The 23,412-nt window shown below is 43.8% G+C and overlaps 1 protein-coding gene across 1 annotated transcript in view; it reads right to left on the reverse strand.

The window, feature by feature from the left end:
- The window catches only part of FGGY (FGGY carbohydrate kinase domain containing), a 433,297-nt gene that overhangs the window by 348,923 nt on the left and 60,962 nt on the right, over positions 1–23,412 (reverse strand). Inside the window, exon 4 of the mRNA XM_082264806.1 lies at positions 14,161–14,312. Within this exon, the coding sequence (XP_082120932.1) occupies positions 14,161–14,312 (152 nt within the window). The remainder of the gene's footprint in view (positions 1–14,160; positions 14,313–23,412) is intronic.

Genomic DNA, 23,412 nt, shown 5'->3' on the forward strand with positions numbered 1-23,412 from the left:
AGCAGCTACTTAAACAAATAAGCAGTATATTTGGTGATAAATAAATAAAGAATAATAGTAGCGCTTGAAACAGTGTTAAAAAGACTCTAAAAATAAGACTCTAAAATAAACCATAAAGAGTCCCCCAAGATGTCACTCTGGTAAGTGTTGAACTCCTCCCAGCATATGGAGAATAGTCCTATAAAGTCATTCACTGTTGGTGTATCAAAACATCCATCCCCTGAGAATCCGAAACTCCAACAATTCACAAGCCGCAAATCATTCGTGTAGTTCAACAGGGTCACCAATATTCCACCACCAAGTGCAGGGGGGCAATAAGAAATGGCCACTCACCAGATCACGTTGCTCACTTACTCTCATAAGTGAGCACACCTCGCATATAATCAATGCCCACGAGTAGAGATCAGCAAGGGTTAAATCCAAGATTGGTTCAGTGGTTCTCTTCCTCTCATGCTCCCATGTGCGTGGAAAACAAAAAACATTCCCCACTAGTGCAATATGTCTGATAAGAATTTATTCAAAAAATACCAACACAGCATACATCGCACTCACTTGTAAAAGAAGTAGTAAAAGCTTATCTCGTGTACTGGCAGGTTCGGATCCTCCACTGCTACTGCGATGTGGCTCCACGCCAGATCGGGTAGTCCCGGAAGTCCTCCGCTGTCGTAGTCCGCGATTGGGTGCGTCGTCTGGCCACGCCCCGACGCGTTTCGTCACTTCCTGACTTCAACTGGGGGCGCGGCCAGACAAGCGCTCCCAATCTATTTATGCTTCGCCTCGCGGCGTCGCATCCAATAGTGAAGCAGACAGGTCACCCGGAAGGACAACTCGCCTCATAATACCGGAAATTGAAAGTAGACTGGGAACTTCCTATCGGGCGATGTTGTAACACCACCTCTGCAGACATCAATCCAGAGAAGCCCGATCCTATTGGTAAACCCCGCCCCGGGCCAACCCAAATAGGCGTGCAGTCTAATCAAGTGACCTACTGCTTCAATCCCCTCGAGAGCCATTGAAAGTCACTCAAACAAGTGAATAACCAATCAATAGTATCTCGGCGCACTCTCAATAGCATCCAATGTTACAGGTTGCAATAAACACTGAAGTCACACAAATGCATAATTCCAAGTTTAGCAAATAAATGCGGACAAATAAAATGTAAAATCTCATATGTAAAATATATAAAATATATAGTATAGCAAAGAAAATATTGCTAAAGATAGCACATTAAACAAAATTAAAAGGTCAGATATCAAATCCAGAACAGTGTATAGAATCAAATATCACTATCAAATAATTGAAATCCATTCAATATGGTATAGGTTTTAAAAAACGAAAAATCTTGGATATAGAGTAAAGATGATGGTATATATCTATTCAAAAGTTACAGTCAAAAATAATAGTAATAGTAATAGACTAAGAGTCACTGATGAAACAATTGAGGTCAAGTTCGATGTTCAAACCCACCGGCGCGAGGGATTGGGTCAGGTAAATCCACTTAGTTTCGCACTTAGAGAGTTCTCTGACCCAATTAGCCCCTCGCCACGGGGGTGTGACTCGTTCAATACCCCAGAATAACAGTTCACTGGGGTCCTGGTGGTGATGTTGCCGAAAGTGGGCTGGTACATTGTGTTCCCGTTTGCCATTGATAATGTTGGTGATGTGTTCACCAACACGAATTTTCAAAGTTCTTTTGGTTCTCCCTATGTACACCAACTTACATGGGCACATGAGCCCATAAACGACATGAGTGGTGTCGCATGTAATAAAGGATTTTATTTTAAATGTTTTATCAATGGCTGGGACAGAAAAAGATGTACGTCTTCTCAGATTATTAGGTGTAAGAGAACATGCTCTGCACCTCCCACATGTAAATGAGCCTTTTAGATCTGGAAAAAAGGCGATGTTAGGTGGATCAATCACCTTTCTCACCACACGGTCCCCAAAATTGGGGGCTCTCCGATAGATGAAAGAGGGGTTCTTGGGTAGGGCCGGGCCCAGGGTCCTGTCCAATTGCAGTATCGGCCAATGTTGTTTAAATATGGCTTCTACCTTCCTATAGTCATTAGAAAAGTCAGAGAGGAAACTCCATTGTTTGGGGTCATTATCTGGTGCCCCAACTCTGACTCCCTGACTCAAAGGCCTAGGTGCTTCCAGAATGTTGGTAATCTCCCTGTCCAACACAGATTCCTCGTATCCCTTGGCCACGAACCTCTCCTTTAAGGTTCCCACCTGATCCAGATAGTCATTCGTAGATGTGCAATTCCGCCTGACGCGTAAGAATTGCCCCCTGGGAATATTCTTAAGCCAGTTGGGGTGGTGGCCACTTTGTATAGCGAGGTAGCTGTTTCTATCCGTGGTTTTGAAGAATACTTTGGTGGAAAGGGCATTTCCTTCCCTCTTAATTGTTACATCTAGGAAATGAATTTCACTCTGACTGTGATTAAACTCAAGTCTTATGTTGTTCTGGTTGCTGTTCAGGTGCTGCATGAAGGCCATGAGGTTTTGCTCCGATCCCTCCCAGATGAAGACAATATCATCTATAAACCGACGATAGTATCTTAGCTCGGGTCTAGTGATGTTAAAGACAAATTTGTCCTCCCACTCTGCCATAAAAATGTTGGCCAGACTGGGAGCAAATTTGGCGCCCATTGCCACGCCAGTTCTCTGGCTGTAGAAATTACTGTCATGCCAGAAATAATTATGGCCCAGGCAAAAATCCAGGGCTCTTCCAATAAAAACCTTTTGTTCCCATGGCAAGTCCTCTCTTTTGCTCATAGCCCAATTGAGGGCCAACAGAGCATCATCATGTTGGATGATGGTGTAGAGGGACGACACGTCGGCCGTCACTAAGAAGGCCGGCGAGTCGTCCCTCAGCAACACATCATCCAATGACAGGAGCAGGTCAGTTGTGTCTTTAAGGAATGCCTTAGTTCTAATCACACTGGTTTGTAAGAACTTATCCAGGTACTGGCCCAGTCTGGCATTCACTGACCCTATCCCGTTAACAATGGGCCGAGGAGGTGGGTTTTCTGGGTTTTTGTGAATTTTCGGTAATGTGTACAAAATAGGGATACGGCAAGCACTGGGGAGTAAGAAGTTCCTCTCCTTTTTGGTTAGAACCCCCTCCTTAAAACCTAAGCCAACTAGGATTTCTAGATCCTTCACAAAGTTGGCAGTGGGGTCACCTGGTAATCTGGCATAAGTGAGATCATCTTCCAACATCGCCTGTATTTGGTTGTGATAAAAAAAATCATTCATAATCACAACACCACCTCCCTTATCCGCAGGGCGGATGATAATCTCCTTCCTCGCCTCCAGTGATTCCAGGCCTTCTTGTATGTGCCTATATTTCTTTTGTACCTCATAACCAGGTTGTAGAGCCTGGAGGTCACGTATCACTAGATTCTTAAACACATCCAGACATTGATTACTCTGGGGTGGTGGGTTAAACAATGATTTATTGCGTAACCCACTATTGACTACCGCCCCATCCCTAGAATTTCTATCGGGCAAAGTGGGATTATTCAGGAAATGTTTTTTAATATTCAACTTCCTCATGTATTTGTGTGTATCCACAAATACATTAAATTTGTTGATGGCCCTTTTCGGGGCACATTTTAATCCCTGGTCTAGGATGTGTAGTTCATTTTTATTTAGGCTTACATTGCTTATATTAAATATCCCCTCATTCACCAGTCCCTTCTTCGCTTTTTTGTGCTGTATCCTTCGCCCGGCCCGTACTCCTCGGTATTTTCTCTGTGGGATTGGCGATCGGATTGCTGATTCCGATTGTACGGTCGGTGTCTGCCTCTCCCTCTGCCCCGTCCTAAAAAAGGCTGATGGGGCTGGTTTTGGGGAGTTCTGGGACCTGGGGTAACATTCCCATCATTCGGCCTATCAGCCAAAGCCGAAAAGTGGTTGTGTGTAGGTACAGCCGTTGGTTGAAAATTCCCTCGGGTGACACCCCTCTTACTCCTATGGTTGTTATTATTCCTATGGTCTTTATTGGCTCCCTTGATCGGAGGTCCTGTCCACTCCGTAATTGTCCTCATGATGGGGCGGGGCATAGGCACCTTAGGTCTAACAACCGGGGCCACGGATTGAGGATCAGATGGATGTTCAGGTAATGGTTCGCTGTCCCCCCCACTAGCACCAGCCTCCATGGGAGACTCCACCTCTGGGTCTACAACCATGGTGGAGGTGGGTAGGGTGGCCTGCCAACAAAAAACCTGACCATTCCTGAAATCCTGTGAATCTCTTGTGTATTTCTTGACCTTCTTCAAATGGGTTTCCTTATCAACCTTATCCAGTTTTATTTTCGTAATATTGTTAAACTCTCTAATTTCTGGAATATCCCCTTTAGCCTCAATTTTCGTCTGTAACTCCAAGATTTTTTTGTTTAAAATTTCCATTTTATGTTTTTTCCTTCTCAATATCAAGGCTTGTAATTCTAAACCTGCTTGATGGAAAAACCTATACCACTCTGAGGTAGACAGCTCATCTTGTAGGCCATCCTGTGGTGTCATGTCCCACCGGAGACCCCTGCTGACAATTCCCTCCGAGATATAGGCCTCTAGTGTGGTAATGTCCCACCAGGCCCTCACCTGCTTTTCAAGGGTGAAGGACAAGGTTTTGAGGGTAGCATTTATATCCTCATCCACTGGTGTGACATGTTTGCTGGTGAAGATGTTCTTAAGATCAAGTTGCCTAGTACTGAGAAACTTGAGCGCTTGTCTGGCCGCGCCCCCAGTTGAAGTCAGGAAGTGACGAAACGCGTCGGGGCGTGGCCAGACGACGCACCCAATCGCGGACTACGACAGCGGAGGACTTCCGGGACTACCCGATCTGGCGTGGAGCCACATCGCAGTAGCAGTGGAGGATCCGAACCTGCCAGTACACGAGATAAGCTTTTACTACTTCTTTTACAAGTGAGTGCGATGTATGCTGTGTTGGTATTTTTTGAATAAATTCTTATCAGACATATTGCACTAGTGGGGAATGTTTTTTGTTTTCCACGCACATGGGAGCATGAGAGGAAGAGAACCACTGAACCAATCTTGGATTTAACCCTTGCTGATCTCTACTCGTGGGCATTGATTATATGCGAGGTGTGCTCACTTATGAGAGTAAGTGAGCAACGTGATCTGGTGAGTGGCCATTTCTTATTGCCCCCCTGCACTTGGTGGTGGAATATTGGTGACCCTGTTGAACTACACGAATGATTTGCGGCTTGTGAATTGTTGGAGTTTCGGATTCTCAGGGGATGGATGTTTTGATACACCAACAGTGAATGACTTTATAGGACTATTCTCCATATGCTGGGAGGAGTTCAACACTTACCAGAGTGACATCTTGGGGGACTCTTTATGGTTTATTTTAGAGTCTTATTTTTAGAGTCTTTTTAACACTGTTTCAAGCGCTACTATTATTCTTTATTTATTTATCACCAAATATACTGCTTATTTGTTTAAGTAGCTGCTACATTGGTTTTAACTTTTACCAGTCGCTGTGCTGGTGCTTCCTCGAGCGCGGAGACTAATTCACAGTATAGGCGTAAGACTGAGGAATTTGTTTACATATTTGTGCACCTTTATTACTCCGCTGCCATGGAAGCTATCAAGTTTCTCAGTACTAGGCAACTTGATCTTAAGAACATCTTCACCAGCAAACATGTCACACCAGTGGATGAGGATATAAATGCTACCCTCAAAACCTTGTCCTTCACCCTTGAAAAGCAGGTGAGGGCCTGGTGGGACATTACCACACTAGAGGCCTATATCTCGGAGGGAATTGTCAGCAGGGGTCTCCGGTGGGACATGACACCACAGGATGGCCTACAAGATGAGCTGTCTACCTCAGAGTGGTATAGGTTTTTCCATCAAGCAGGTTTAGAATTACAAGCCTTGATATTGAGAAGGAAAAAACATAAAATGGAAATTTTAAACAAAAAAATCTTGGAGTTACAGACGAAAATTGAGGCTAAAGGGGATATTCCAGAAATTAGAGAGTTTAACAATATTACGAAAATAAAACTGGATAAGGTTGATAAGGAAACCCATTTGAAGAAGGTCAAGAAATACACAAGAGATTCACAGGATTTCAGGAATGGTCAGGTTTTTTGTTGGCAGGCCACCCTACCCACCTCCACCATGGTTGTAGACCCAGAGGTGGAGTCTCCCATGGAGGCTGGTGCTAGTGGGGGGGACAGCGAACCATTACCTGAACATCCATCTGATCCTCAATCCGTGGCCCCGGTTGTTAGACCTAAGGTGCCTATACCCCGTCCCATCATGAGGACAATTACGGAGTGGACAGGACCTCCGATCAAGGGAGCCAATAAAGACCATAGGAATAATAACAACCATAGGAGTAAGAGGGGTGTCACCCGAGGGAATTTTCAACCAACGGCTGTACCTACACACAACCACTTTTCGGCTTTGGCTGATAGGCCGAATGATGGGAATGTTACCCCAGGTCCCAGAACTCCCCAAAACCAGCCCCATCAGCCTTTTTTAGGACGGGGCAGAGGGAGAGGCAGACACCGACCGTACAATCGGAATCAGCAATCCGATCGCCAATCCCACAGAGAAAATACCGAGGAGTACGGGCCGGGCGAAGGATACAGCACAAAAAAGCGAAGAAGGGACTGGTGAATGAGGGGATATTTAATATAAGCAATGTAAGCCTAAATAAAAATGAACTACACATCCTAGACCAGGGATTAAAATGTGCCCCGAAAAGGGCCATCAACAAATTTAATGTATTTGTGGATACACACAAATACATGAGGAAGTTGAATATTAAAAAACATTTCCTGAATAATCCCACTTTGCCCGATAGAAATTCTAGGGATGGGGCGGTAGTCAATAGTGGGTTACGCAATAAATCATTGTTTAACCCACCACCCCAGAGTAATCAATGTCTGGATGTGTTTAAGAATCTAGTGATACGTGACCTCCAGGCTCTACAACCTGGTTATGAGGTACAAAAGAAATATAGGCACATACAAGAAGGCCTGGAATCACTGGAGGCGAGGAAGGAGATTATCATCCGCCCTGCGGATAAGGGAGGTGGTGTTGTGATTATGAATGAGTCTTTTTATCACAACCAAATACAGGCGATGTTGGAAGATGATCTCACTTATGCCAGATTACCAGGTGACCCCACTGCCAACTTTGTGAAGGATCTAGAAATCCTAGTTGGCTTAGGTTTTAAGGAGGGGGTTCTAACCAAAAAGGAGAGGAACTTCTTACTCCCCAGTGCTTGCCGTATCCCTATTTTGTACACATTACCGAAAATTCACAAAAACCCAGAAAACCCACCTCCTCGGCCCATTGTTAACGGGATAGGGTCAGTGAATGCCAGACTGGGCCAGTACCTGGATAAGTTCTTACAAACCAGTGTGATTAGAACTAAGGCATTCCTTAAAGACACAACTGACCTGCTCCTGTCATTGGATGATGTGTTGCTGAGGGACGACTCGCCGGCCTTCTTAGTGACGGCCGACGTGTCGTCCCTCTACACCATCATCCAACATGATGATGCTCTGTTGGCCCTCAATTGGGCTATGAGCAAAAGAGAGGACTTGCCATGGGAACAAAAGGTTTTTATTGGAAGAGCCCTGGATTTTTGCCTGGGCCATAATTATTTCTGGCATGACAGTAATTTCTACAGCCAGAGAACTGGCGTGGCAATGGGCGCCAAATTTGCTCCCAGTCTGGCCAACATTTTTATGGCAGAGTGGGAGGACAAATTTGTCTTTAACATCACTAGACCCGAGCTAAGATACTATCGTCGGTTTATAGATGATATTGTCTTCATCTGGGAGGGATCGGAGCAAAACCTCATGGCCTTCATGCAGCACCTGAACAGCAACCAGAACAACATAAGACTTGAGTTTAATCACAGTCAGAGTGAAATTCATTTCCTAGATGTAACAATTAAGAGGGAAGGAAATGCCCTTTCCACCAAAGTATTCTTCAAAACCACGGATAGAAACAGCTACCTCGCTATACAAAGTGGCCACCACCCCAACTGGCTTAAGAATATTCCCAGGGGGCAATTCTTACGCGTCAGGCGGAATTGCACATCTACGAATGACTATCTGGATCAGGTGGGAACCTTAAAGGAGAGGTTCGTGGCCAAGGGATACGAGGAATCTGTGTTGGACAGGGAGATTACCAACATTCTGGAAGCACCTAGGCCTTTGAGTCAGGGAGTCAGAGTTGGGGCACCAGATAATGACCCCAAACAATGGAGTTTCCTCTCTGACTTTTCTAATGACTATAGGAAGGTAGAAGCCATATTTAAACAACATTGGCCGATACTGCAATTGGACAGGACCCTGGGCCCGGCCCTACCCAAGAACCCCTCTTTCATCTATCGGAGAGCCCCCAATTTTGGGGACCGTGTGGTGAGAAAGGTGATTGATCCACCTAACATCGCCTTTTTTCCAGATCTAAAAGGCTCATTTACATGTGGGAGGTGCAGAGCATGTTCTCTTACACCTAATAATCTGAGAAGACGTACATCTTTTTCTGTCCCAGCCATTGATAAAACATTTAAAATAAAATCCTTTATTACATGCGACACCACTCATGTCGTTTATGGGCTCATGTGCCCATGTAAGTTGGTGTACATAGGGAGAACCAAAAGAACTTTGAAAATTCGTGTTGGTGAACACATCACCAACATTATCAATGGCAAACGGGAACACAATGTACCAGCCCACTTTCGGCAACATCACCACCAGGACCCCAGTGAACTGTTATTCTGGGGTATTGAACGAGTCACACCCCGGTGGCGAGGGGCTAATTGGGTCAGAGAACTCTCTAAGTGCGAAACTAAGTGGATTTACCTGACCCAATCCCTCGCGCCGGTGGGTTTGAACATCGAACTTGACCTCAATTGTTTCATCAGTGACTCTTAGTCTATTACTATTACTATTATTTTTGACTGTAACTTTTGAATAGATATATACCATCATCTTTACTCTATATCCAAGATTTTTCGTTTTTTAAAACCTATACCATATTGAATGGATTTCAATTATTTTATAGTGATATTTGATTCTATACACTGTTCTGGATTTGATATCTGACCTTTTAATTTTGTTTAATGTGCTATCTTTAGCAATATTTTCTTTGCTATACTATATATTTTATATATTTTACATATGAGATTTTACATTTTATTTGTGCGCATTTATTTGCTAAACTTGGAATTATGCATTTGTGTGACTTCAGTGTTTATTGCAACCTGTAACATTGGATGCTATTGAGAGTGCGCCGAGATACTCTTGATTGGTTATTCACTTGTTTGAGTGACTTTCAATGGCTCTCGAGGGGATTGAAGCAGTAGGTCACTTGATTAGACTGCACGCCTATTTGGGTTGGCCCGGGGCGGGGTTTACCAATAGGATCGGGCTTCTCTGGATTGATGTCTGCAGAGGTGGTGTTACAACATCGCCCGATAGGAAGTTCCCAGTCTACTTTCAATTTCCGGTATTATGAGGCGAGTTGTCCTTCCGGGTGACCTGTTTGCTTCACTATTGGATGCGACGCCGCGAGGCGAAGCATAAATAGATTGGGAGCGCTTGTCTGGCCGCGCCCCCAGTTGAAGTCAGGAAGTGACGAAACGCGTCGGGGCGTGGCCAGACGACGCACCCAATCGCGGACTACGACAGCGGAGGACTTCCGGGACTACCCGATCTGGCGTGGAGCCACATCGCAGTAGCAGTGGAGGATCCGAACCTGCCAGTACACGAGATAAGCTTTTACTACTTCTTTTACAAGTGAGTGCGATGTATGCTGTGTTGGTATTTTTTGAATAAATTCTTATCAGACATATTGCACTAGTGGGGAATGTTTTTTGTTTTCCACGCACATGGGAGCATGAGAGGAAGAGAACCACTGAACCAATCTTGGATTTAACCCTTGCTGATCTCTACTCGTGGGCATTGATTATATGCGAGGTGTGCTCACTTATGAGAGTAAGTGAGCAACGTGATCTGGTGAGTGGCCATTTCTTATTGCCCCCCTGCACTTGGTGGTGGAATATTGGTGACCCTGTTGAACTACACGAATGATTTGCGGCTTGTGAATTGTTGGAGTTTCGGATTCTCAGGGGATGGATGTTTTGATACACCAACAGTGAATGACTTTATAGGACTATTCTCCATATGCTGGGAGGAGTTCAACACTTACCAGAGTGACATCTTGGGGGACTCTTTATGGTTTATTTTAGAGTCTTATTTTTAGAGTCTTTTTAACACTGTTTCAAGCGCTACTATTATTCTTTATTTAAAGTAAAACTATACCTTAATAAACCATCCATACTATTAAAATACAACATAGAATAAATATAGATTATAGACTGAAAAATAACAGAAAATCAAACTACCAAAATGGAAACAGTACTCCGCTTTCTCTAGTACTACCCAAAATAATAATGAACATAAAACCAACATACTATAAAAACTAAAAAAAAAAAACACCTGTTTTAGTTTGATTTACACTTTATAAAAGGAACAAATTAAGAAAAAAAAAAAATACAAAAACTGGATAAAAATAAAAATGAGGGGAAATAAAGAGGAAGGAACTCTGTGTTCTGTTTTTTATTTTTCCTCATTTGCATTCTGTATTTCTGTTTTTCAGGTCACACCCTTTTTCTGTTGCTTTCACAATTCTCCGTCTGGCTCCAAAATCCTAGATAATCCCATCCACGCTGTTTGTGTCAGTCTAGTTCTCTGCTGTGTGTAGAAATTCTCGGCCATTTCAATTTAGAGTATATATAACCCAAAACCAGAAAATGTAGTATAGTGCAGTTTGCTATTCCTTGGTGCGGCGGCTACATTTGTTTTTTTTTATCAAGCTGTTTTTTCTTTATTTTCACCTGACGATCCTGCAAATACCACACTTCCTGTCCCTGAGTGGCTGTATCTATGGAGGGAGCCATGATTGTTGCCCTAGGCCAGTGATGGCAAACTTTGGCACCCCAGATGTTTTGGAACTAAATTTCCCATGATGCTCAACTACACTTGCGAATTCATATGCATCATGGGAAATGTAGTTCCAAAACATCTGGGGTGCCAAGGTTCGCCATTACTGCCCTAGGCGGTTCTCCGGATATGGACTCGAAATATGTCTGTATCTCTTTATCTCCATTACATGGGGGGAAAGGGCAATTGGTGGTGTGCAGAAGATAGTCAGGAAGGAAGACCTGGTAAATTTTTCCATGCCCCATCAGTAAAGAATAAAGTTTACACTCCGGCAATAAAATATAAGAATACAAAATATACATTTAAACGCTGGAAGGCGTGACTATGGGGGAGGGGGTGAAGACGGAAGTTGCGGAGTGGTTTAGGAAAATCTGCAGCAGACTTGGTGGCTCTGTAATGGATGGGGTTTCTGGAGGAGACTGGGAAGCTCTGCAGCAGGCTTGGGGGGGTGCACTGTTCAAAGCTGGGTGGCATTGTGGGATACTGTGGCATTTGGGGGGTACTCTAGAGGCTGAGGGTTCTTAGGGGACCTGGGGACACTGTTGGAGGTTGGGGGGGCACTATAGAGGACTGGGAATTCTGCAGCGGGTTAGGGGGGTACTGTGCAAGGTTGGGTGGCATTGTGGGAGGCACTCTGGAAGCCGAGGCTTCTCAGGGGACCTTGGCACATTTGTGGGAGGTTGGGGGCACTTTTGTAGGTTGGGGGCACTATAGGGGGCTGGAACATCTGCAGCAGGCTGGGAGGCACTGTGCAAGGTTGGGTGGCATTGTGGGAGGCACTCTGGAAGCCGAGGCATCTCAGGGGACCTGGGCACATTGTGGGAGGTTGGGGGCACTTTTGTAGGTTGGGGGGGCACTATAGAGGGCTGGAACATCTGCAGCAGGCTGGGAGGCACTGTGCAAGGTTGGGTGGCATTGTGGGAGGCACTCTGGAAGCCGAGGCATCTCAGGGGACCTGGGGACACTGTGGGAGGTTGGGGGCACTTTTGTAGGTTGGGTGGCACTATAGAAGGCTGGAACATCTGCAGCAGAATAGGGGGTACTGTGCAAGGTTGAGTGGCATTGTGGGAGGCACTCTGGAAGCCGAGGCTTCTCAGGGGACCTGGGCAAATTGTGGAGGTTGGGGGGCACTATAGAGGGCTGGAATGTCTTCAGCAGGCTGGGAGGCACTGTGCAAGGTTGGGTGGCATTGTGGGAGGCACTCTGGAAGCCAAGGCTTCTCAGGGGACCTGGCCACACTGTGGGAAGTTGGGGGAACTTTTGGAGGTTGGGGGGGCCCTATGGAGAGCTGGAATTTCTTCAGCAGGCTGGGTGCCACAATGCCACTGTGCAAGGCTGGGTGGCATTGTGGGAGGCCCTCAGGGGACCTGGGAGCACTGTTGGCCTTTATGGGAGGGCACTATGGGAGCTGGTAGGCACTCTGGGAGGTTAAAGGATATGCATTTGGCCCACGAGTGGGGAGGCCATGGCCCAGGAGTTGCTTCACACACTGCTCTTTGTCATATTAAAAGATAACTAATCTCATGAACAAAAATGAATTATATTGCAGCCTACCTTAGATGTGGTGGCTGCATTTATTTTTATTTTTTAGGTTTTTACCTATTTTTATTTAAGCTGGTAGTAACACACTTCCCATCCTAGACTTCAAACATGTCTGACTCCCTTCATCTCCATTACATGGGGGGTTTGTAGTTTACAGAAGGCTGACAACATTGTTTGTTCTTTCAGTTCAATGCACAGGAAGCAATAACAACAATGCATTTTTGGCAGGATCAACATGAATTTTCTGTAATATTTTCTCTATGTCCATTTACATTATACTGTATGTACACTGTGCTATCATTATTTGCTCTGCCAATGTCTGCCCCCCACCAAGTAACCAAAGGATCAGATTATCTGAATAGCGATCAGTTATAAGTATATAAGGACACAACAAGCCTGATACCAAGTAACCAGTGTTGTGTTTCCATCTCACTCCATGTTTTGCATACCATACAGAAGGCCTCAGGCACTGGCCCAAATTAGAGCCAAGCCCCTGCTGTTAAGCAGTCCACTATGGTTCGTGGCGGGACAAGGTCATCCAGCCCCCAGGGCAAAGATTCCAAACTGCGCCCCCCTCCTTCCCTTAGAGTTAGGGTCAGAGTGCCCACGTCCCTGCAATAAACCATTGCGCCCAGGGCACCCCCCCCTCCTGCCCGCCCCTTGTCCCGGCCCTGACTATGGTGGCCACTGCTGACTGGTCTCAGAGGTTCTGGCATACAACTGTTGAATGGTTCGAGAAAGTCTTGGCTTAGTTCAAAGTCAGACAGAAGTGGAGGACTGCATTGGGGTCTAAAGCCCCGTACACACGCACCGATTGTCGGCCGAATGAACGGCCATCTTTTGTCCAGTGTTGTTTGTTGGTTGAAATGTGCTCTAGACTTGCACTGGACTTTTGTTGGCCGACAGAAACCAACTTCAGAAGTGATGTCATGTAATGGTTGACTTTCCGTGTGTTTTTTCTTCTCTGAGCATGCCCAGTCTTGCTCATCTGACTGTTGTCGGCCGAAATCTGTACTGACTGATGAACAATCGGCCGTTCTGGTGATAGCCAACAAAAATTTTATAGCCTGCACACCAGATTTTGTTAGGCCGAAAAGTCGCAGTCGGTTGTCGGAATCATCATACTAACAAGCCGACAATCGGCCGATCGGACGTTGGCCGAATATTTACGGCCGACAATCGGTACGTGTGTACGGGGCTTTAGGCACCTCTGGAACTTAAAAGTTGGTCTTGCAGCACTGGGTTCCTACGCTTTCAGCCAGGACACTGTCTACATGGAGTTTGCATGTTCTCCTTATGCTTGTGTGGGGTTTCCTTCAACATGCCAAAGACACGCTGGTAGGCAAATTTTTAAAATTGTCCCTGATACGTATGTGGGCGCTGATCCTGCCTCTTACGTAGGCTGGTCTAAAAAACCAGACTGCAGACCCTGCTACTGCTCCATCAAGTGGCTAATGCAGCTCTAGTATGAATTCCAGGCATGGAGCCAAAGAAAAAAGGAAAGTTCCAAGGTTAGAAGTGAACCAAAGATCACAAAGCAATCATGATAGTAGGGAAAAGCAAATCCCCTCTATAGTTTGACCACATTATTGTCAGGACCAGTTTAAGAAACTCACCTCCTTTAACCAAAGAAGTTTGGGTGGCTGCATCTCTACAGACATCACGCCTCCAACATAGCGCAAAACAGCATGGTTGGTCTTGTTGATGCGCTCTACTTGACTTCCAGCCCGGTGATCCATCCACATGATCACATTCCTGTTGTGGTCACCTGTGAATTAGGTAGAATCTGAAGTCATTTCTAGTTTAGAACGGCCTAAAGATGAATTTACAAGCATAGATGTAGTGCACATGGGCGTCCGCAAAGTGGGGGCAAGTGCAACGCCCCTGCAATCTCAACTTTCCCTTTAAAGTGGTTGTTAAGCCACATTACACCATCCTGTCTGGCCTGTTTAATAATCCCGTGTGCCCCTGTGTCTTAAAGAATAAGTCTTTCTTTACCAGTTTTCAGAGCGCCGATCGCTGTTTACGTGACCCGCAAGCTCTCTCATTCTGCCAATTTAACCTCATCCGGACCACCCGCCGCAGATTTACTGTGGAAGGCAGCCCCTCCTGCGTGAAATGACATAGACCTACATCGGTTGCGCGCCTGCTTCTAGGGGGAGAACGCGCGCCGCCGGCAGCGCGCTTCCACCCCACTCGGCAGTGGGGACTCCGATGCACCAGCTATCGTTCCCCGCTGAGAGAGAAGAACGGTCGGCTGTTGTAAACACAGCTGACCATTCTTCTCTCTGGAATGATCACAGAGCTCCAGTGATCCCTCTATATAGGAACACAGGTCTCTATGATCATTTCACAAGCCCATCCCCAAAACAGTTAGAAACACTCCCCTAGGCTTACATTTAACCCCTTGATCACCCTCTGTGTTAACCCCTTCCTTGCCAGTGTCATTATTACAGTGACAGTGCATATTTTTAGCACTGATTACTGTAGTAATGTCACTGGTCCCCCCAAAAGTGTCAAAAATGTCAGTTAGGGGTCCAATCTGTCAGCCGCAATGTCGCAGTCCCGCAAAAAATCGCTGATCACCGCCAATACTAGTAATAAATAAGTAAAAATTACATAAATCTTTCCATAGTTACTAGACGCAATAACTTTTGCGCAAACCAATCAAAATACGCTTATTTTAGAACAATATTTTTCACATTTTTTTCATGAAATTCCAAAAAAAAAAAAGTAAAAATCTAAATTTTTTAAAATTTTAGGCCAATTGGTTTTGTGCTACATATGTTTGGTAAAAAAAAAAAATCACAATAAGCGTATTTTGATTGGTTATTGCGCTTACTAACTAAGGGAAAGATTTTTGTCATTTTTATCGGTTTTTTTTTAACGAGTAATGGCGGCGATCTGCAATTTTTTTTTGCGGGACTGCGACATTGCAGCGGACAGATCAGACCCTTGACTGACAATTTTTACACATTTGGGGGTACCAGTGACATTACTACAGTAATCAGTGCTATACATATGCACTGTTACTGTAAAAAATGACACTGGCAGGGAAGGGGTTAACTTTATTAGAGATGCAGGGGTTAAATGTGTCCCTAGGGGCGTGCTTCTAACTGTAAAGGGGTGTGGCTTTTCATGTAACCACAGAGACATATGATCCTACATAGCAGGATCGTATGATCTCTGCACTTACACAGGGGAGAATGACAGGTGGCTTTGTTTGCATCAGCCGTCTGCCTTTCTCCCTCTCCAGCGGAAGATCGCGGGTGAGCGGCGGACATCGGTGCCGCCGGTCACTCGCGTTGGAATGTCCGTGAACGAGCGGGGGCGGAAGCGCGCCTCCGGCGGCACGCACTCGCCCGCTAAAGGCTCGCAGGCGAGCGACGTAGTACTATGTCACTTTGCCTATACGGGGCAGTAAATAGTCGTGCGGCGGTCGGCAAGTGGTTAAATTTGTCAATTTAGGGCACTGAGCAATGGACTCAGTTAACCACTTTAGCTCAAGGCCTTTTCTGCCACTTTTTGTTTACATGTAACAAACAATATTTTTTGCTATAAAATGCATTAGAACCCACAAACATTACATAATTATTTTTTTTTTTAAAAACAGAGGTCATAGAGAATAGCCTTTTCTCCAGAGAGAATAACCATAATCTATGTAATAGATTCACATAGTTGAATCTATTAGTTTTGTTGCCCTTCACTCAACTCTTCAAAAATGCCTTTCCTAGGGACTGGTGACCAAAACTGGACAGCACATTGTCTTATTGGACAGAGTTTGATAGATGGAAATAATGTTATTCGTGTGTTATATTGATATACAGTATCTCACAAAAGTGAGTACACCCCTCACATTTTTGTAAATATTTTATTCTATCTTTTCATGTGACAACACTGAAGAAATGACACTTTGCTACAATGTACAAAGTAGTGAGTGTACAGCTTGTATAACAGTGTAAATAAATTGGTGTGTGTTGCAATTTGTTTTATATCACACAGTATTTTTGCAGCAGTGTTTTAAACAAAATACACTTTTTTGAATTGTAATACACAAAAACACAATATAATATCCAATCCTTTTGGTAAAATTTAAAAGATGATGTTACGCCAAGTAAATAGATACCAAACATGCCATGCTTTAACCACTTGCCGACTGCTCACTGGAGCTCTACTGCGGCAAAGTGGTTAGTTCCCGTCCAGCGACGTAGACCTACGTCGCTGGACTCCACCCGTTGTGGGCGGCGCACGCGCGCCGCCGGAGGCTCGCTCCCGCTGTATTCAGTCACAGCGGGAGTCGGGCCAGGGGAGGAGCAGCGGTGATCACCGCCGCTCTTCCCCGATCGTTGGGGAATCGAGTGCGGAGATCCGCCCGCTTGTGTAAACAAAGCGGGTGGATCTCCTAAGTGACAGACAGTGACAGATTGCAGTGTTCAGCATAGCTGAACATGCAATCTGTCCCTGTGTCACTCAGTCACCTCCCCCCACACACACGTTAGTAAGCACCAGGCATACATTAACCCCTCCCTCTCCAATAAAATGAACCCCTTCCCTGCCAGTGTCATTTTTACAGTAACAGTGCATATTTATAGCACTGATTACTGTAGTAATGTCACTGGTACCCCCAAAAGTGTCAAAAATGTCAGTCAAGGGTCCGATCTGTCCGCCGCAATGTCGCAGTCCCGCAAAAAAAAAAATCGCAGATCGCCGCCATTACTCGTTAAAAAAAAAAAAAACACCAAAAATGACAGAAATCTTTCCCTTAGTTAGTAAACGCAATAACAAACCAATCAAACCAATCAAAATAGCTTATTGTGATTTTTTTTTACCAAACATAGGTAGCAGAAAACAAATTGGCCAAAAATTAAAAAAAAATTTGATTTTTACATTTTTTGGGGGGGGGGAATTTCATATAAAAAAATGTGAAAAATATTGTTATTTTTTTCAAAATTTACGCTCTTTTTTGTTTATAGCGCAAAAAGTAAAAATTGCACAGGTGATCAAATACCACCAAAAGAAAGCTCTGTTTGTGGGGAAAAAAGGACATAAATTTCCTTTGGGTACGGTGTCGCACGACCGCGCAATTGTCAGTTAAAGTCGCACAGTGCCGAATCGCCTGGACGTAAGACAGCAAAATCCTCCGGTGGTAAAGTGGACAAACGATGTCAATTTTACTATCCATAGGCGACACTTTAAAAGCCCTTACAGGTTACCACTTTAGACTTACACCGGAGGTCTGGTGCTAGAACTGCTGCCCATGATCTGACGTTCGAGGTGATACCTCACATGTGTGGGACAATCGTTGTTTGTGTGCATGCAGGACCGATGCCTGCGTTCACACAGGGGGATGGGGGCACTTTAAACACTTTTTATTATTATTTATTTATTTTACACTTAAATGTATTTATTCATTCTTTTAATCACTTTTATCGCTGTCACAAGGAATGTAAGCATTCCCTGTGACAGCAATAGGCATATGACAGGTACTCTTTATAGAGAAATCTGGGGTCTATAAGACCGGTGTTTAAAAGGCTTTTCATTTTTAAAAATGGCGCTCTTTACTTCCGGGGGAAAGCAGAAGTGATGGAAGCTCATCGCTTCCGGGTTCCTATATCACAAAGGCATCAGGACAGCCCAATGAAGTCACGGAAGGCGGGAGATGTCTCCTCCCGCTGCTTGTAAGAGCAATCCAGTCAGTGGCTAGCCGCTAGAATTGCTTTTACAACAGAACCGACTGCAGCTGCAGGGCATCATGTAGGTACTTGAGGTCCAGAGTAATAACCAAGAACAGCCTTTCTCAACTATTTTACCCCAGACAAACCCTTGAGATATTTTTAAGGTCTCTGGGAACCCCTGTTAACATCATATCGAGAAGATGGCCCCCTACATTTGTGGACAATGGGTAGAGAGGCCCCCCTTCTAGTGGTGGTCAGCATGCCACCCTTACAGAGAAATAAAAAGATCATTGGCGTCATGCTGCTTGCTTTGCCAAATGGTGTTGGCCTAAAAAGAAAAAAAATTCTGCGCTAAGGATAATGAAACGGCTGCTGCCTCCCTCTAAATATAACCTAGGTTATATAAGGTAATGTAAAAAGTGTAAGGGTCAATGGCGCTGCCTAGAGAAATGGACTACTGGTGTATGGTAGTAAAGTATACAATAAAAAATATGTGAATGTGCGTATATAAAATGTCACATGACTATGTTGCCAATTTATCACACGAAAAATAATAAAAAAATATTGGTGTATCATCTAAAAGTGACCAAGTGCTGTGAATAGTAATTAAAATTATAAATAAATAAATAATTAAATAGATATATGAATAAATAGAGGTGGAAATTAAATCACAAAAGCACTCAAATGTAATAAGTGATCTAGTGCGAATAGTGATGGGGTATAACCCAAACTCTATAAATAAGGTAAACAATGACAATCCAAAAACTAATAAATAAATAGGTGTATCATCAAAACATCAGTGCAACTGTAGGTACTAAAAAGTCCATGCAGATAAATGAAAACCAGGTGAAAATAGGTGATAGTGTTGTTCCCAAATACTTGAGAAGCCAGGTGAAGTAGGAGTGCTCGTGGTCTGTTTTGTGCAGACACCATTACATATTAATCCAGACAGAGGCACTGGCTGCCAACCTTAAGGAAAAATGTTTTTTCAGTGAGGATTGCCATATCCATCGATCCTCTGAATCAACAAGAGGACAGGTTGGATATCTTTCAATTTACCAGATTATTGAGATAGGCCCCAATGAAACATGTCAGAAAAAAACACCTTTTTGTAACCATCAGCTTTCAGCCTTTGCCATCTAATCATTACCCAACACGGCAGCTCAGGTGCACACCTGCCTTAATTGAAGAAGCTTCAGTAGATTGCTGGACAATTGTCTGTGCGTGATCAGCAGGTTAATCTATCTGCTCTTGCCCTGGATTCAGGTCTGTCTTACTATCTGGTAATGCTCTGGATTATTTTTATGAATTGTTTGCACTGCATTTGTACTTTACTGGAACCTGGACTCTGTGTAGGAATAATCTGTCTGAGCCTGATCTGGTCAAAAGTCTGCTAAAGACTTGTAAGGTCAGAGGTCACCCCTGGCCACACAATAAGTTCACATAACTCCTTGACACCTTTGATGATCTTTGATCACAGACACAATACAAGAAAAACTGAACGATTATCTATGGCAATTTATGGAGAATGGTGGGCTGATATATTAGGGGCACCACATCCAAAGTATGATAACCTTTAGTGGGAAGCCAAACAAACTTAACAGACTTTTAAGGTGCCTAACCAAGTCTTTATATTGAAAACCAATTCCTTTTGTTTGTCTTCCCACTAAAGGTTATCTATGGGCATTAGAAAAGCATAAATGGGCAGAATTTTCAGTGTATCGATCGCAGTGATAAAATTCTTCTTCTTAAGGTTAATTCTAAGTTTTAAAGTTAGGGGTTAGGTGAAGTTTTGTTGTTAAAAATTAGAGTGATGTTGAAGTTAAGCTGAATTAAAGGTCAGTTTTAGGGTTTTATTTAGGTTAGGAGAAGGGAACTTTGTATCACTCCTTGTAAGAAATTCTCTCATTCCCAGATCCTTAATGCTGAAATTATTCAATAAAAACCTAACTACCCTTTTAGAAAAAAAAAAAAAAAAAAAAAACAGTGCCAATTTTTCAGGAGCTATAACAAAAAAAAAATTAAACTGGTGATCAAGTGCTGTATATTTTACTATTTTATTTTATTTTATTTTTTGAACAAAGGAAATAAGACTGCTTTGGTCAATCAGGAAGTAAAAAGCTCTCCTAACCACTTTCCCCAAATGGAGGTTCCTGACTGTACGTCCTTGGGTTTCAGTGGTTCTACTGGGATGGTGGGTACACCTACCGGCATCATCCTGGTATCAATCTTTTCAGCCGACGATTCTGAGTAACACAGAAGTGATCAGAGTGGCTAATTAGCCACTCGGATCACTTCTGTTGGTGGCGAAAAGGGGGTCCCACCCCCTCCCGCTGCTGTTGCTGCCTCTCCCGGGCTCTACTGTACAATTGCGGAGCCCAGGAGCAATTTGGCTGGCGGCGATGGCTGCTCTGTATAGAGATGGAGGAACTTACGTTGTTCCCCTCTCTTTGTAACCCTGGAAACAGGGAGCGACGAGTAGTTTGTCACTTCCGGTTCTGCCCCTTTGTTTACCTGGCCAGAGAAGCAGCCAATCAGATCGATCTCAGTCTGATCGTCTGCATGGGGGGCCACAGGAGATATTCGGGGTCTAATAGACCCCAAATCTCTCCATAAAGAGGACCTGTCATGGCTCATGCTGCCACAAGGGATGTTGTTCATCCATTGTGATAGCAATAAAGTTAGTACAAAAAAAAAGTGTAAAAAAAATTGTATAAAATAAAAAAATAAAAATTTAAAGCACCAACGTCCCACTGTGCTTACGCCCAAATGCGAAAGCATACGTTACTCCCGCACGCTTATGTAAACGTTGATTGCACCACACATGTGAGGTACTGTCGGGAACGTCAGAGCGAGAGCAATAATTCCAGCACCAGATCTCCTGTGTAACTCTAAACTGGTAACCTGTAAAGGCGTTTAAAGCGTCGCCTATGGAGAATTTTAAGAATTTTAGTTTGACGCCATTCCACAGGCAGAAGCAGTTTTAAAGTGTGACATGTTAGGTATCTATTTACTCGGTGTAATAACATCATCTTTCACATTAGACATAAAACGTTAGTGTTTTGGTTTTTTTTTTAGGTCATGAAAGTGTTTTTTGTGACTGTGTGACCAAAAGGTGAAATGCGGAAAGGGATCGTGTGAATGAGAGAACAAGTTAAAAAAAAAAGAGGCACAAACCATGAACCAAGTACCAGAACATAATAAAATATAATGACTGAAAAAGTGAAGTGCAGTGAGGATGAAAAAAGACCAGGACCCCTCAGAATTATACTTGTAGTGTTACGTCTTCTTGGAAGTGATCCCAGTGCTACCACCAAGTGGGGAAAAGGACAAGGACAATTAAAATGAGGTCCTTGGATCTGCTGGACACATCACTTGTAGGGGAAACCCAAAAACTCATGGGTTTCAGTAACATTTTGACTGTTTAAGCCAGATTGAAAAATATATTTATTTTTACAAACATGTAAATAGAAAGAAATGTTTGGAGAGCAATTCCGCCACATTACATTCTGTTGGTTTGAAAACATTTGCTCTAGCTGGATAGGACACCTAATACAATTTATACATTATGAAGTGGGTGGCACCTAGCTATCTAAAGTTTCTTTGAAGTCCCATCTTGACTGAAATGCAGAATAGTCGTTCACAAAGGCTTGTTACTTCCAGTAGTTGTTTAGCTGAACAGGTCTTCAAAAGCCTAGATAGCAATCTAACAGCTGGAGGTGTAAATGGCTTTTGAACGCAACAGCTGTTATACAATATGACTTCTCACAACATATACATCCAATATATCTGCTTAATCATAAATACATGTTTGATAATCATAAATAAATGTTTGATAAATAAAATGTCTGTTCCCTTTTCCCCAAAAATGAGGTCCTTTGATCTGCTGGACACATCACTGGACACCAACAAAAACATTTTATTTAAAATGTTATATACATACTATACCCTGATATACACAATATTTCTTTTAGATCAGTTTTAGATCGGTCTATATGTGTCTTCACATTCCATGGAATTGCACTTTGATGTCTTGGTTTGCCCCTTGGCTTCCGGGTGGTTCATTCCCGCCACAGCCCAGGGATAGACGCCTTCATTCCCCTTTTAGACGCCGGGTCTACGCCTTAAAGCGGAGTTCCGGGCACGAAAACTTTTTTTCAGTGAACATACCCCCGGGACAGTCAGGGCTAGTACATTCCACAATGGCTAGCCTCTGATCTGTCCCGGTTCGCACTTACGTACAAGAAGAAATACTCACTTTTAAAATGTCTTCTCCAGCGTTGCCATCTCTGTTGTGGGCAGCTGAAGCCAGCGCGATCCTCTTCTGCGTCCTCTTCCGCGTCTTCTTCTCCCAGAATGCGCCTGCACCGGCCCCTCTCGTCACTTCCGGTGCGGCGCCGCATTCCTCCTCAGCTTCTGGGCATGCCCAAAAGCTGTTTAGCAAGGAATGCGGCGTCGCCCCGGAAGTGACGAGCGGGGCCGGTGCCGTCGCATTGATTCCTGGGAGCGATGACGTTCAGCTCCCAGGAATCATCGCAAGACAGGAAGTGACGGCGGAGCCGCGGCACAGAGGGAGGAAGTAGAGAATAGGTGAGTATTTTAAATCTACAATTACAAGGTGAGTGAAAAAAAAATGCCTAACTATCCAATTCCTTTTCATGTGAAGGAGACCAAGCGGATGGGCACAAAAAAAAAAAGGTCGATTTTGTGCCCGGAACTCCGCTTTTTAAGCTGACATGTTGTAAGTAATAAGGCCGTCTTTTTGATATCTTCTCTCCCCCCTCCTTTCTAATGGGGAACAATTTATTATACCCCTTTTAAACATATATATGAGATTTTCTCATTTAAACCTACATTTATAGATATCTTTCTGCATCAAACTCCTGATGAGTGGACAATAGATCGATGAAACGCATAGAGTCCCAGAGATGCCAAGATATATTTGCTATAATAAAGATCAATCATGTACTTTTATATGAAATTTTATCAACACTATTATATATGAATTGTTTTACCATATATGAATTTCTGTAGGTCAGATCTTTATGTATTTATTTGTACTATATTTGGAAATTGATTTCATGTATTTGTGTTAATCATGGAATGTGTAACAAATTACTATTTTTACTAAATTTGTATTTTATCAAGTGTCCTGCCTCATTTAACCACTTCTGGACCGAGCCCATTTCTGAC

The sequence above is a fragment of the Pelophylax lessonae genome (genome assembly GCF_965119305.1).
Source record: "Pelophylax lessonae genome assembly, chromosome: 8".
NCBI lineage: Eukaryota > Metazoa > Chordata > Amphibia > Anura > Ranidae > Pelophylax > Pelophylax lessonae.